The sequence below is a fragment of the Pteropus vampyrus genome, unplaced genomic scaffold (assembly GCF_000151845.1).
Source record: "Pteropus vampyrus isolate Shadow unplaced genomic scaffold, Pvam_2.0 Scaffold212, whole genome shotgun sequence".
Taxonomy (NCBI): Eukaryota; Metazoa; Chordata; class Mammalia; order Chiroptera; family Pteropodidae; genus Pteropus; species Pteropus vampyrus.
Genome location: NW_011888993.1, coordinates 931,596 through 945,141, shown reverse-complemented (window position 1 = coordinate 945,141; position 13,546 = coordinate 931,596). Strand labels below are relative to the sequence as shown.

The 13,546-nt window shown below is 50.4% G+C and overlaps 2 protein-coding genes and 1 long non-coding RNA gene across 3 annotated transcripts in view; 1 reads left to right on the top strand and 2 right to left on the bottom strand.

Moving 5' to 3' along the window:
* The window catches only part of LOC111747131 (transducin-like enhancer protein 6), a 4,343-nt gene extending 2,997 nt beyond the window's left edge, over positions 1–1,346 (bottom strand). The window contains exons 1-3 of the mRNA XM_023538119.1: positions 1,259–1,346; positions 673–744; positions 131–204 (exon numbers count right to left, since the gene is read on the bottom strand). Of these exons, the coding sequence (XP_023393887.1) occupies positions 131–204; positions 673–720 (122 nt within the window). The 5' untranslated portion in view covers positions 721–744; positions 1,259–1,346. The remainder of the gene's footprint in view (positions 1–130; positions 205–672; positions 745–1,258) is intronic.
* Positions 1,347–9,923: 8,577 nt separating this feature from the next.
* On the bottom strand, positions 9,924–11,992 carry LOC111747123. The gene is made up of 2 exons (XR_002783391.1): positions 11,618–11,992; positions 9,924–10,379 (listed from the first exon to the last, which is right to left on the bottom strand). It is a non-coding gene; the product is annotated as an uncharacterized LOC111747123 (long non-coding RNA).
* Positions 11,993–12,170: 178 nt separating this feature from the next.
* The window catches only part of LOC105300432 (zinc finger protein 77-like), a 12,174-nt gene continuing 10,798 nt past the window's right edge, over positions 12,171–13,546 (top strand). Inside the window, exon 1 of the mRNA XM_023538074.1 lies at positions 12,171–12,259. The gene's annotated coding sequence lies outside the window, so the exon portion shown is untranslated. The remainder of the gene's footprint in view (positions 12,260–13,546) is intronic.

Here is a 13,546-nt window from a genome sequence, read left to right as displayed (position 1 = left end):
TGCAAGCACGTTCATGCCAGAGAAATCAAACATCTAGATGAAAGCCAGGATGGTTTCCCTTCTGCTTCGGGCTCCCCCACTAGTCTGTCTTTTGGCTTAAGGCCACAGAGGGGCCTTGAAGCGTCCTCACCTGGGGAACTGCTTCTTGAGGAGATCTAGGAAGCTCTGATGGGTCATGGCTGAAGGGCTGGCCCCGGCATGAGCCTGGAAAGGTGGGGGTGGGGTGAGATGGGACCCCGCTACTCTGAAGGTAACTTGCCTTCTCTCTTGCCACTCAAGTGCCTGTGGAGTCTCTTCCAGTTTGCATCTTGCCTTAAAACATCGAAAGTATTCCCCTCCCTGGCCCTTTATGGAAGAAGTTTGCCCACCCCAGGCCAAAATTGTTAGAAATTGTTGGAAAGTGAGTCCCAGAGGTGGGGTGGCGGGGGAGGGATTTTGCTCGTAAAACATTAACAGGTTGTGTTTTAGGCCTGGGGGATAAGAAGTTTAATTTCACCTGTCACCTGTCCTTAGGTATGATGGGGTGGTGACCCCAGCTCAAAGGCCTAGCCACCCCCCTTCCTGTCCCTCCATCAGAAGCAGGAGAATTGGATGAGCCCAGCCCCCCCCCCCCCCCCGCTCTTCCCCTCCCCTCAGGGGTTAATGCCACACCACGCCCTCCTGGGGGCTCACCATCCTTGGAGGGTGCTCCTGGGAGCCCAGACGGCCCCAAGAGGTCATCTTCCAGTAGTAGTCGCAAAGGCTCTAAAAGTAACAAGAGGAGGCAGGTCCTGAGGGCTGGAGGCTGGGCAGCGACAGGGACAGCCCTGGGCCTCCCACACTACACCACGCCCCTGGTCTCCCCTCCAGGACCCGGTCCTGGGCCTTAACCCCCTTCCTGACCTCCAGCACCCTCACTGCATTCCCTACGCCTGTGTTCATCCATCAAACACTCTGGTGCCTTCAGCTGTGCTGACCCACAGTGATGGGGGCGCGGGGGAGGGCAGTCGGGGCTGGGGGAGCCCAGAGAAGGACACTTAGTTTTGAGACAGTTTCCTCAAGTGCGGGCGAACACCACTGGAAAGGGTTTTTAGGGGCGAGTAAGAGTTGGCCAAGTCAATTAGAAGGAGTTTCTCAGGCAGAAGGAAAGGGATCTCTGCAACCTAATCACAGCTGCGGCACCAAGTCCCTTCTTTACTTGGCTTCTGCCCTTCAACGCCCTTCCAGTCGCCTCCCCAGCCCGGGGACCCGGGGGTCCTCCAGGAGACCCGCGGCCTACCCCCTTCCTTAGAATGGAGATTCAGAAGGGGTAAGAGAGAAGCCACGCAGGTCAGCCTAGTAAGAGCCTTCCCCGACCCCCCTACCCTGGGGGCCATTTGTCCCGTCGGGCCCCTCCCTGGCCCGCCCCAGTCCCGCCTCGACCCCGCCCCGCCACCTCCTAGCACCGCGGTGCGGATCAATGGACAGGCAGCAGCTGCACGTGGGCTCGGGCTCCGCGAGCGGCCGCTGGAGACCCTGACCAATCGTGAGGCCGCCTGCCCACGTGCGTCGCGGCTGCCGTCTCTGATTGGTTGACATCCTCGCTCGCTGCGGCCGGGCTGTCAATCAGAGCAACCCTTGCTGCGCCTTAACTCCTGCGGTCCCACGGCAGGGAAAGCCAGCGTGCAGAGCCGCAGGCAGTTTCGGGCGCAGGCGGGGGGCGAGGATGTTCACGAGGGCTGGGGGGCTTGGGACTTGGGGTCAGAGGCTGCAACTTGGGGAGGAGCTGGGCGGCGTGTAGTTGCACTGTTTGGTGAGCTTCCTGATGAATTTTCGCCATGCCCAGGAGTGGCCTATGGCAGGAGATAAGGAGTTGAGGACTGAGCTTTGGGGGGGCAGAGGGCTCTCACTCCGGTCCTTAGGTATGGGCTGATAACATTTTATGATGCTAAATAACATGCAATGCAAACGAAGCTTCAAGCCCCCTTTTTGGGAAAACTCGATAACTCCCTTTTATCCAGCTTCCCTGAGCCCGAGCCCCGGGCTACACATTCCCAATTGCCCTCCAAGCCTAGGGCCAGAGGATCTGAGACCTGAAAACAGCTACCGCAAAGGCCTTGAGGCTGGTACATTTTTTTTCAAGTTCAAGGCCAAGGTGGGAAGGAGTGGTGAGTATTCAAGGCCTGGGCTGGCTTCAGAAATAAGTGGGTGGGGCCAGTAAGGGGCTGTTGAGGGGTTCCAGCGTCCCATTCTGGCCCAGGCCGAGAAGCTAGAGGCCTGCGTGAGATGCGAAGTGATCAGTCTGGAGTTTCGGGGTGAGAGGCCAAGTTTCTGCCTACCCCGGGACCTTTGCACTTGCTGTTTCTTCTGCCAGCAATAGCCCCCCACCTGGTAGCCATGGGCTCCCTCCTTCCCTTCACCTCTGGCTCAGAGGTCACCACCTCAGAGAGACCTCCATCCTCCCTTTATTTCATTTTCCAACAAATATGGTTTGGATCGGAGCTAATCTTGTGTTAATCTCCGTGACTAAAAATTCATACAATGCTGACGGGATCCTAATGCACTGTCACAGCCGGCCGCAGGCTCCTGGGCGGTGTGCTGGCTTGGGAATCCATGCAAAACCAGAGACCTGTCCCGTTTCCCACGATCTGTGCTTTGTCACGGCGGGCGGGGAGAGAGGGGCTGAGGTGAGGGTTCAGATCTCGGGATGCGTAGCCCCCAGAGGTTCTGATGCAAACGCATAACTTGGGTTTTGTGGCAGGCGGGGCAGGGAAAGCGAGGGCTGCCGTATAGACGAACCGCAAAGAAAGGTTTTCACCCATGATCCCTCGACTGGCCCTTAATTGAAGTGTATTTTATTTATGACCCAGCCTGCTAATTGCCTCCCTCTGTGCGCTTGGCTCTCCTCTCTGTGTTTGTAGACTTACAGCTGGACACACCAGTTCAGCTGAGGCTGGCTTGTCTCTTCTGGTTTCCACTGGGTACCTGTGGCTGTTGAAGACAAATTAAATAAAATTTAGAACTCAGTTCCTCAGGCCCACTGGCCATGTTTCAATCGCTCAGTGGCCACGTGTGGCTGGGGACTGTCCGCACGGGACAGCACAGATTCAGAATAGTCCCATCATCGTAGAAAGTTCTGCTGGATGGCACAGATCTGAAGTTCTTCAAAAAGAAAAACTCTAGGTCCGTGTAGAAGTCCGAAGCGTTTTATGGCAGCCATTGCGTTCTGACTTTTTGCGATCTCTGCGCGTGGGGCTGGGCGATCTTTGGTACTTTTGCGGGTGTGTGCTCCCGCTGATTCTTTCTTTTTCTCTTCCTCTTCTGCGCCAGGCTGACCAGCAGGGACAGGGCCTCTTTAGGCCCTGGGGAAGGGGACAGATGACACAGCAGATAGCCAAAGAGGAAGCACAGATTTCCTTCTTGGCTTCTGAGCTGTGCTTTACTTGGTGGAAGTCCAAGGTCTGGATGAAAGTTTCGGAGAAAAGGGGTTTACTTTTCCGAAGCTTTGGAATTCTCTGGGATTGCTCTGGAGATCTCAGACCCAGCCCCCAGGGGCCGTAGGGTCACCTGGGCTGGCTGTGGGTGAGGCAGTGGGCTCAAAAGGAAGCCCAGGGTGGAGACGAGACTGTGGAGGTGACAACAGGGAGGTGGTGATAGGCTTCAATTGCCCCTTTTCCTACTCCCAGAATTTTCCAGTGGCCCACGTGAGCAAGAGACAATAGCCAAGTGTCAGAGTGGGGGAGAAGCTGCGGAAAGCCTGTAGGTTCAAGGCCCCAAGTGCCAGCGAATGAATGGACAACAGCAGCGGGACAGACCCTCTGAAGACGCTGGCCAGGCTGGGAGACGCTTAAGAGCAGGATACGCCCCAGCTGCCCCCACTCTTGGACCCCACGTGTCTGCCCTTGAACTCAGGCCTGGCCCCAGGAAAAGTGAATTTATTGAATTATCTGGCATCGATCGAGGTTTGCTCTCTGCCACCGGTGGGAAGAGGCTTGTGTTCCTTTCACGAGCCGCTGTAGCTGCTGTAACAGATGACCACAAAATGGTTGGCTTGAAACAACAGAAATCTTGTCTCTCACATCTGGAGGCCGGAAGTCCAAAATCAAGGCGTCAGCAGGACTGCATTCCCTCCGAAGGCTCCAGGGGTCCTTCCTGCCTCTTCCAGCTTCTGACCATGGCTGGCGGTCCTTGGCCTTCCTTGGCTTGTAGACACATCAGTTTGACCATTGCATCCACCTTCACGTGGCCTCTCGCCCGTGTGTCTCTGTGTCCGAATTTCTCTCTTCTTATAAGGACATCAGTCATTGGATTTGGGCCACCCTACTTCAGCATGACCTCATCTTAACTAATTACATCTGCAATGACCCGATTTCCAAATGAGGTCACTTTTCCAGGTGGTGGTGGTGGTGGTGGGGATGGCGGGGAGGAGGGAGCCGAGTGGAGGTGGGTTAGAATTTGAAGGAATCGTTCTCAAGGACACAATTGTACCCTCTACAAAGCTCAACAGAGCCGTTAAGTTGTCATCGTGACCCACTCAATCGCCCATGAACCCCAAGATCCCCATTTTGCAGATGAGAAAACTGAGGCCCAGAGAGGTTAACTGACCTGCCCAAGGTCACGCGGTCACCAAATATCTAAGCTAGGATGTGAACCCAGGTCAGCTTCCTCCAAGACGTAGCCTTATAAGTCTTAAGCCAAGACTCCCACATCTAACTTAAGTTCCTGCCACGGGATGGCTCACCATCCACCCAAGCTTAGAGGAAGTCGCATCCGTTCCGGAAATGGGTCTTGGATCTCCTGGCCCTGGCCGTTGCTCCTGAAGAAACCAGATGTATTAGCTAGTGTTACAGAACAAATTGCCCCCAAACTTGGTGGCTTGAAACAGTAAAGCTTTATCATCTCGCCGGTTCTCGTGGGCAGGAATCTGGGGGCAGCTTTACTGGTTCGATGTCAGGTCACTGATGAGAGACCCATGTTCCCTCCTGTACAGCAAACACCTTTCAGAACTCAATCGAAAAATCTCTTCTGAGCGAGGCTTCATCACTTTCTCTCTCATGTGCTCGTGATCCTACTCACCACCCCAGGATATTTTTTATTTTAATTCATTCTTCCTTGTCCGTCGTGCTCATGCATTGCCGGAAGGATGACGGAATGGAGTACATTTACGATCACCCAAGTGCATTTTTGCGTGTGCATTTCTTGTGTGCTTATTTCCTCAGACGCCTGCGTCTCCATTGGGGAGTCCGAGGTGGCTTCTCACCCTCCAGGGGGGTCCTGCATGCTTCTGACACTCTCCCCATGGGGCTGGGCAGGTTGGGGGTGCTGAGGTTGTATTTCGACAGTCAAGCCACGGCTGTTTTAGGCTGTTGGAAGGTTTCCCAGCAAATCTGTAGTGAGCCGATGGTTAATTCCAATGGCATCATCTGAATGAAGGCAGCAGCTTTTCCCCAGTGCGACCTCCACGGCCTGGAGAGCCCGTAGAATCTCTTCCTGAGGGTCCAGTTCATTCCCTCCATGAAGTGGGAGGAGGGGAAAGTAGTCTGCAAATTAAGACTCGTGCGGGCCGAGTCTCAGTTGAACTTCTGGTCTCTGGTGCCCTCTGCTGGCAAAACATTTTATTACAGCTTCGTTGAAGGAAATTTACATAACAATGAAGTCATCCATTTTAAGCGTAGGGTTGGATGATTTTTCGGACATTTGTCCAATTGTACAAGCATCGCTACTACCGATTTTAGAAAATTCCCATCGCCTCAGAAATAGCCCTCCTGTCTGTTTTGAATCCATCCTTTCCTCCCATTCCTGGTTTTCTGTCTCGGTAGATGTGCCTTTTCTAGAAATGTTATATAAATGGACTCACAAAATACGTGGTCCTTTGTGTCTGACTGCTCTCGGTGAGTGCAGTTCTTTTGAGGTTCATCTCTGTTTTCGCGTGTCAGTACTTCATTCCTTTCCATCACCAACTGAGATTCCAGGTGTGGACATCTGAATATCTCCAGTTTGGGGTGAATCATGAATAATGCTGTCGTGAACATCCATGGACAGCACTGTGTTTTCTTTTATCTCGGGTAGATAGATGCCTGGGAGTTGAATCGTTAGGCACGGTACGATAACGTGTCTTTAACTTTTCCCAAAACTGCAGGGCTGTTTTCCCAGAGTGGCGGTGGCAGCTCCCATTCCCACCAGCAGCGGTTCAGGGCTGCCCCACCTCTTCGCAGCAAAATCACTTTTCAATGAGGGGATTCATGGTGACTGTAAGTTTACAGTACACATGAGGAACCAATTTGGGGGTAACTTTTAATTTTGATATAATTTCCAGTTTACAGAAGGGTCTCAACAATAGTACCAGGAACTCCTTCATCCCGTTTCTCCAATGTTAATATTTTGCCCCTTTTGATTGATCATTCTCTGTGTGTATACATGCATATGCATATGTAAATTATGAATATTCCCACCCATTAACTCTGAATTAATTGCATTCGTGGCCCTTTATCCCAGAATGCTGTCAGCTGGTACTTCCAAAGCATATCGAAGTAGGAGATTTCAAGAGTGACCGGGCCTTCCCGTGGTCATGCTTTTTCTCCATTGAAAGAAGTCTTTATTCTGCATACAATGACTTCATCAGTATGTGTTTCTCAAATATTTTCTCTTTGTTGTCACTTGCTTTCTCGTTTTCTTCACAGTGGCTTTCAAAGAGCAAATCTTAAAAATTTTCAAGGATCCATTTGATCTTTTTGGTGTGTATTTGTCACATTTTCTGTCCTTTCAGAGAAATCTTTGCCTAATCCAAGGTCACAATGACTTTTCTCCTGTGTTTCTTCTCAATGTTTTATAGTTTTAGCTCTTCCGTTTAGGTCTGTGATTCATTCGGAATTGATCTGTGTACACTACAGTGTGATGAAGTTATCGATTCTGAATACACGGACACGTCCTTAAAGGGACGATCTGTAAGAATTTTCGATTCTCTCTAAATTGAACCTGTTAACTTAATGCAATTCCAACCAGCTGTCCCAGCACAGCCCACCTGCCATCCACTGCACACCTGAGCTTCTAAGGGGTCTAAGATGGCAGCTTACAGCCAGGAGAAGTCTACAGAGTCCCAGGCCTACCCTAGCCCCGCCTCAGTCATCTTGGGCCTGCCCATCAGTATCAGAAGCATCTTGCCCAGAAACTGGAATGGCACTGTGGGCCATTCCTCCCTAGGGGGAGGAGCGGTTTCTGTAGTTTAGAGGCTTCTCATGTATAATGGGAATGAAACAGATGTGCAGGCCTTGGGGGATACAGCAGAAGGGACAGGTGCTTGCAGCCACTCCCCTGTCTTGATTGTGATATATTTGTTACATATGCTATTTTAAAATACGGTTAATATTTTGCCCCCCCTCCCCGAATCTAAGAAGGATGAGGGCAAGGATTTTTGTGTTCATTTATTGCTGTATCTCCCAGTGCAGAAAACAGAGTGGGGGATAGAGAGAATACTTAATGAGAATGTGTTTGAGGAATTCACATGCACTTTCCTGGGTCTACCTAACGCACAAAAACAAAAATATTCACAAATGTGACTATAAGAGCTAGGTCGCCATCCAGTGGCCAGGATAGAACATCACAACGCATTTATTAGTAAGAAAAGCCACATGGAAGAAAGGAACGCACAAAAATATAACCCCATTTCTGGAAGAAATAAGACTTTCAAGGAAGAAACATTCCAAGAATGGGAATATCTTTTTACAGGAGTTTGCTAGCATGAGGAAAGCGTTGGGGGAAATAAGCGTTTATTGCTTGCAGAAGATTTTACTGTGTGTCACGGTAACCTAGGCGCTCTAGGAGGGCACGGTGAGCACGCCCCCAGCTTCACAGTTGGTTCTCGTTCTGGTCCTAGCCACGCCCCAGAGAGGATCCCGCGTCAGCCACGCCCACAGTGCCATTCCAGCTTCGGACACGCCCTAAAGGGGAGGATCCAGCCCCTGGGCTCAGTCGCGGAGTCCCAGCTCTTCTCAGCGATTGGAGGAGGTGGATAGCACCGCCCACCCTTGAGGCTCCAGCAATCCCAAACTCAAGGCCCACCTCCTCTTCCGCTCCCGGCAGCCCCGGGACCGGAAGGGGAAGCGCGGAGAAGGGAAAACATCTGGTGTACCCCTGTTTGAACACCTACTTTTAGTTCTTTTGGTTGTATACCTAGGAGTGAGATTACCGGGTCAGGCGGTCATCCGTGGGACTTTTTGAGGAACCACCAAACGTTTCCACAGCAGCCGCACCATTTTCCATTCCCACCAGCACTGCGCAAGGGTTCCAGTTTCTCCACATCCTCACCAATGTGTTACTCATGCCTTTTTATTTTCTGTATTCTGATGCTTTGACATTTGGGGGGTTCAGTGAACCTGGAGAGAAGGCACCTCTCAGGGTGGCCAGGTCTTTGAGACAGTAAACAACTCTTTCAGGACCTTGCTTGTCAGATGCAAACCAGTCAACGCAGAGGCCACCTTCTACCTCCTCACGGTGGCCACTCTCTGTCTGCTCTGATTACTCCAGGGCCGGATGCCAGACTCCTCCGGGCAGCCCCTGTCCCAGAGCCCCCTGGAGTTAGGCCAGCCAGCCTGAGACCTGCCTCCCATGCCTCACCCGTTCCATCCTACATAAACCATGGTGAGGGCGTTCGCCCCCACTCCCCCTTCATCCTTCTGCCTCCTGGCCACCTGCTGCTGCCCAGAGTGGCCCAGTGTGGTGGCTGGGCGTGCCCCCTCTGAGGAGCTGTAACAAATGATCTTCTCGGGTGGCACTCGCCTTCTGCCCTGTTGGCCTCACCATACCTGAGTAACAGTAAAACCTACATTTCAGAACAGCCAAGACTTGTTATTTTCCATTTTAATTTAGCTTTTACACTTAGGTCTATGATCCATCTCAAAATAATTTTTGTTCCTAGAAGTTGGGATGAGTTACTTTATACAGAGATTTCCAGGTGTTCCAGAATCATTTCTACCCTGAATTACCTTAGCGCCTTTTGGGAAAATTAACTGACCATGTGTGTGGGGTCTGTTTCTGGAGTTGTGAAACCCTTTCCGTTGGCCTGCTTGTCCTCATGCCAGTAAACACTTCGCTGGGGCCTCTACAAAACAACACAGATCGAGTGGCATAAAAAGCGGAAATTTGTGCCCTCTCAGCACTGGCGGCTGGGAGTTTGAGCCTGGTGACAGCGGGACTGGCTTCTGAGGCCTCACTCCTGGATCGCAGACTCCACGTCCTCCGTGTGTCCTCATGTGGGCTTCCCTCTGCGTGTCTGTATCTCGAGCACTTTTCATAAGGACACCAGTCAGATTGGACTGGGACCCACCCCAGTGACCTTACATTACCTTAATGATCTCTGTAGAGATCCCTGTTTCCCAAACAGCCACGTTCTGAGGTGCTGGAGATCAGGACCCCAACGTATGAATTTGGGGGTTGCACAGCTCATTCTGTGAATGCTATACTTCCATGAAAATTCACAGAACTTCGAAAGAAGTCAGTTTTACTCTATAATTCCTTAAAATACTAGAAGATGCAACACCAGGTTTGTGTTGGATCTGAGGGCGACAGGTTCTAAAGGACATTTTGGGGGTAATTAAAGGAAATGTAGATATAGGTCAGGTATAAAGAAATATAACAAAACACAGATGCACACACCCCAGAAAAGGCTTTTCAGTGTAATTCTGGTCATGTTCATTTTCTAAAATTGCAAATGAGGCAATTAAATCAAACATTGAACCACAAAATTCAGAGTGGTGATTATGTCTAGGGGCTGGAGGGCTCTGAGTCGGGGTGGGGCACCCCCGGGGGACAGCAGCTGCCCCAGTCCATGAATGTGGGTGCTCAGTCTACAGTGCATATGTATTATATCTTAAACGGAGCAATTTTTTACTTAAGTTATTAAAACTAAGCGTAAAACATTTAGTGCACTCTTCTGAGTACGACGTACTTTGCAATAGAAATTAAAACAATTTTTAAACTTGAAAAAATATTTTCAAATATTTATTTTACCATGTTATGTGACCACCTCCCGGTTTTGATTTCAGTCTAAGTTTGGAGGAGGTTAATGCTCTTGTACCGGATCCCTTGATACATACCTTTTTTTATAGATGTGAAAGCAAGTTAAAAATAAGAGCCTTAATTCTCCTTGTGGAAAGTAAGGAAAGATTTTTACCTCCTCCTTTTTCTGAGTGTTTTCTTTCGAGAACTTGTAGAGTGTCTTTCTCTGTCCTTGGAAATGTGTGTAAACCTTTAAAAAACCCAATAAGGCTCTTTCCAGCTTTACCACCCAGTAGTCCGTCCGGGGCCTGAGAGTCCTCTCTTTGAAATGCAATCGTCAAGGCAGATAGTGCTCTTCATGCGGTTTTTCTGGGAGGGTGGGAGCCTACCTCCTGCTAGTGCTTCTCTGCAGGTTGCAAAACAATCTCCTGTCGAAAAGATAGGACACGTTTTTTTTCTTTTGATGAAGTCAGTTAGCTAACACAGATGGTCACCTAACTATCAGGAGCACTGATGACGAGCTATGTGCGACCGATACTGTGGTTTTTCACTTGAGGACTGGTCATGGTGTACCTGCTTGGTTATACAAGGGGCCATGGGTTCTTTCTGTCTTTATGGTTTTATATTTTGGTATTTTGTTGTTATCATCTTTGCGGCTTCTTAGGTTGCTTTCAATGCTCATCACATTGTGGTTTAGTGCTGATTCAATAATAAACCTTTTTATTTATTTTCTCCTCTGTCTTTGCGAGAGGTTTATTGGGCTGACAGCTTTTGTTTTCAGTTATATTCCCCCCAAATACAGGAATATTTGAGTAGCAAAAGATTGGAAATAAGCTCAGTGTCTACATAGAGAGAACTGGTTATTAAATCTGTACCATCTTACAGTCCTTTATAAAGATGAAGGAAGTCACAGATGGAGATGAAAGAGCTGTGGAATTTATTTTTAATTGAACCAAAAAAGCAAATTGTATTGCAATGTGTGTATCATATACTTTTTTGTAATAAAATTAAGAAAGCAAAACATTTAGGTGAAACTGTTGCTTCCTGCATAAACGCTGGAGAGGTCCTACAGGAAAGTAATGGGCTGGGAAGTGGGGGAGTCTGGGGCAAGTGGGCACAGCCAGTCACATTTCTAATCTCAGTCTGACCTTTAGGAATGCAGCATTCTATACTAATTCACACACACAAAAACTCCATATTTTAAAAGTGTCTAAATCAAAAGTAATTTCTAATTAGAAATCTTTTCTACATAGGAAACCATTCTTACATTTGTTCGCCTAAACACTGTAATTTTTATGAAAATGATTAAAACCTTTTTTGCAGACTTTAGAAAAAATGCTTTTTAAAATCATTATGTTCATAAGTAAAGCGATTATGATATCAGTTTATACTTTTACTCTAGCCACAGCTGGAGGGCATTTTTGAAATGAGCAGGCATAGGAAATGCTCCAGGTGTTTTGGCCCAATTTAATCAGCGTACATAAAAATTCTCAGGTCCAACCCAGATTTATTTGTCTTTTTTTTTTCCCCTCAAGCTTTTTCTTAAATCGGTTAAAATGAGAATTCAATTGCCTCAGGGCTATCAAAGCCTTTTGTATTTCAAGATTCTGTAGAGACACACACAGTAACCGATTTAAAATACACACCTGATTTAAAATACACACACCTGTTCTGTGCTGAGACGGAATCCTGCGTGCAGACTTGGGACGCAGGGTCCCATTTCCCACGGAGGCAAAGGACCGTGGGCGCTGGGTTGCTGACCTCAAGCCCCAGACTTGGGGCTGGGGCAAGAGGACGGGCCTCCTGTGTCAAAGGTCACACGTCAAACGCCAGCCCGACCCAGCCATCCTCGAGATGACGTCATTTTGAGGGTCTTTGTTCTTAAACACAGGGCACAGATCAACGGTGACTTCGACGCCGGCGACTCCTGTCTCCTGTGTCGCCAGGCCCTCTTGTCCTGCCCAGGCTCGGGACAAGGGGCGCTCCGCAGAGAAACTGAGTCAAGGACTCATAGTCTAGATGAGGACGCTAGGGGAGTGGCGTTGCTGGGAGCGGAGGCGGGTTGGTCCCGCGGGACGGGCCTTGGTTACTATCCAATCAGGGTCATCGGGAGGGAGAGACCTGGCAGCATTGTCCAATAAGGGCTCGGAGGAGGGTTCGAGGACTGTCCAGTCAGGGCGCGGGGAGCCCGAGCACCGTCCAATCAGGGCTGGGGGCGGGCGCGCTCGCCGCGTGGACGTTGTCTCCCCTGCCCTGGTCGCGGGACGGAGGGAGTTGGTCCAGGAGCCCGGGACGCGGCCGGGACATGGTGAGTGCGCGGGATCGGGGCTGGAGGCGAGACCGGGACGGGCTGGTTCGGACTGGCCTCATTCGCTGCAAGCGGCCGCAGGCCCTCGTCCTGCGCATCCTCCCCACCCCCGGGGTCCCTCCTCGAGCCTCTATCCTCTGCAGCCGAGTGGGGTCCCCACGTCCTGTCGCGTCCCTGCGTGGGGGTCCCGGGGGTCCCGATTTGAGTGTCCTTTTTCGGCGTCCTGGATCTCCCCGTGCCCCTCACTCCCCAGGTCCAGATCCTAGTTCTGGGCTAGGCAGGGGCGGAGGGAGGACAGGGCGACCGTAGGCGTTGGCAGTCAGGGGCTCCTGGAGGGTTGGGGGCAGCCAGGTGGGGAAACCGCCCAGGACCCGACACATAAAAGCAGATTCAGACTTCGTTAAGGAGAGACTTTACTCCTGTTAAGAAAACAAAATTCAACTGAGTAGATTTAAACATCTAATTGGTTTTATTTCACGATTCGTGGATGGGGTGCATCTCATCTGGCAGACAGGAAGGCGCTCCGAGGAAGAAGGGACAGAAGGGAGTGGAACTAGGAAGTTACACTAACCTGACTGTGGCAAGGTCACTTTCCTTTAGGGGAAGGTGGGGTCTGTCATGCAGGTGACCTCACTAATGACCCGGTAATTCCTGATTGACAGGTTTTAGATTCCATTCCTGGGATGGGCTGAAACCAATTAAGTCAAATCTAAGTTTGGTGACTTGGGGCTTAGCATAAGTGACCCTGTTTGGGGCCCGTTGTCTTGTTTTTAACATTCTAAGACTATAATAACCCAGAATGAGGCTCACATCTCAGGAGAGGGCTTTTCTGTGGCAGGAAGGTGAGCAGAAGGCGATGTGACAGGGACAGTCCCCCTGTGCTCAACACACTCTCCGCTCAGGTCAGCGCAGCCTTGTCTGCGTGTCAGCGCTTGTTCAGAGGGGCGGGGGCCATGTGTGGGCCTGTGGGGACAGGAGCCGGAGTAAAGTTTGAGTAAGAAACGGGCAATTGTCAAGCCTTGGTCCGCCTTGTGGGAAACATAAAACTAGCATTTCGTAAAGGGGCACGTTCATTCAAAAGAATAACTTCGAGGGGTGTGAGAGGGACCGTGCCCTGGGGAGAGCATAAAATCTGCAAGCACTTCAAGAGTTGGAAGAAAAGAGTTTTGCTTTCATAGAGAGGAATGAATGAAAGTAGGAAGTATCAGGTGTGGGATGGCAGGTCCCAGTTAGCCTGTCCTCAAGAGGGCTGTCTGGGGGCTCAGGCTGAGCACAGGCTAAGGACAA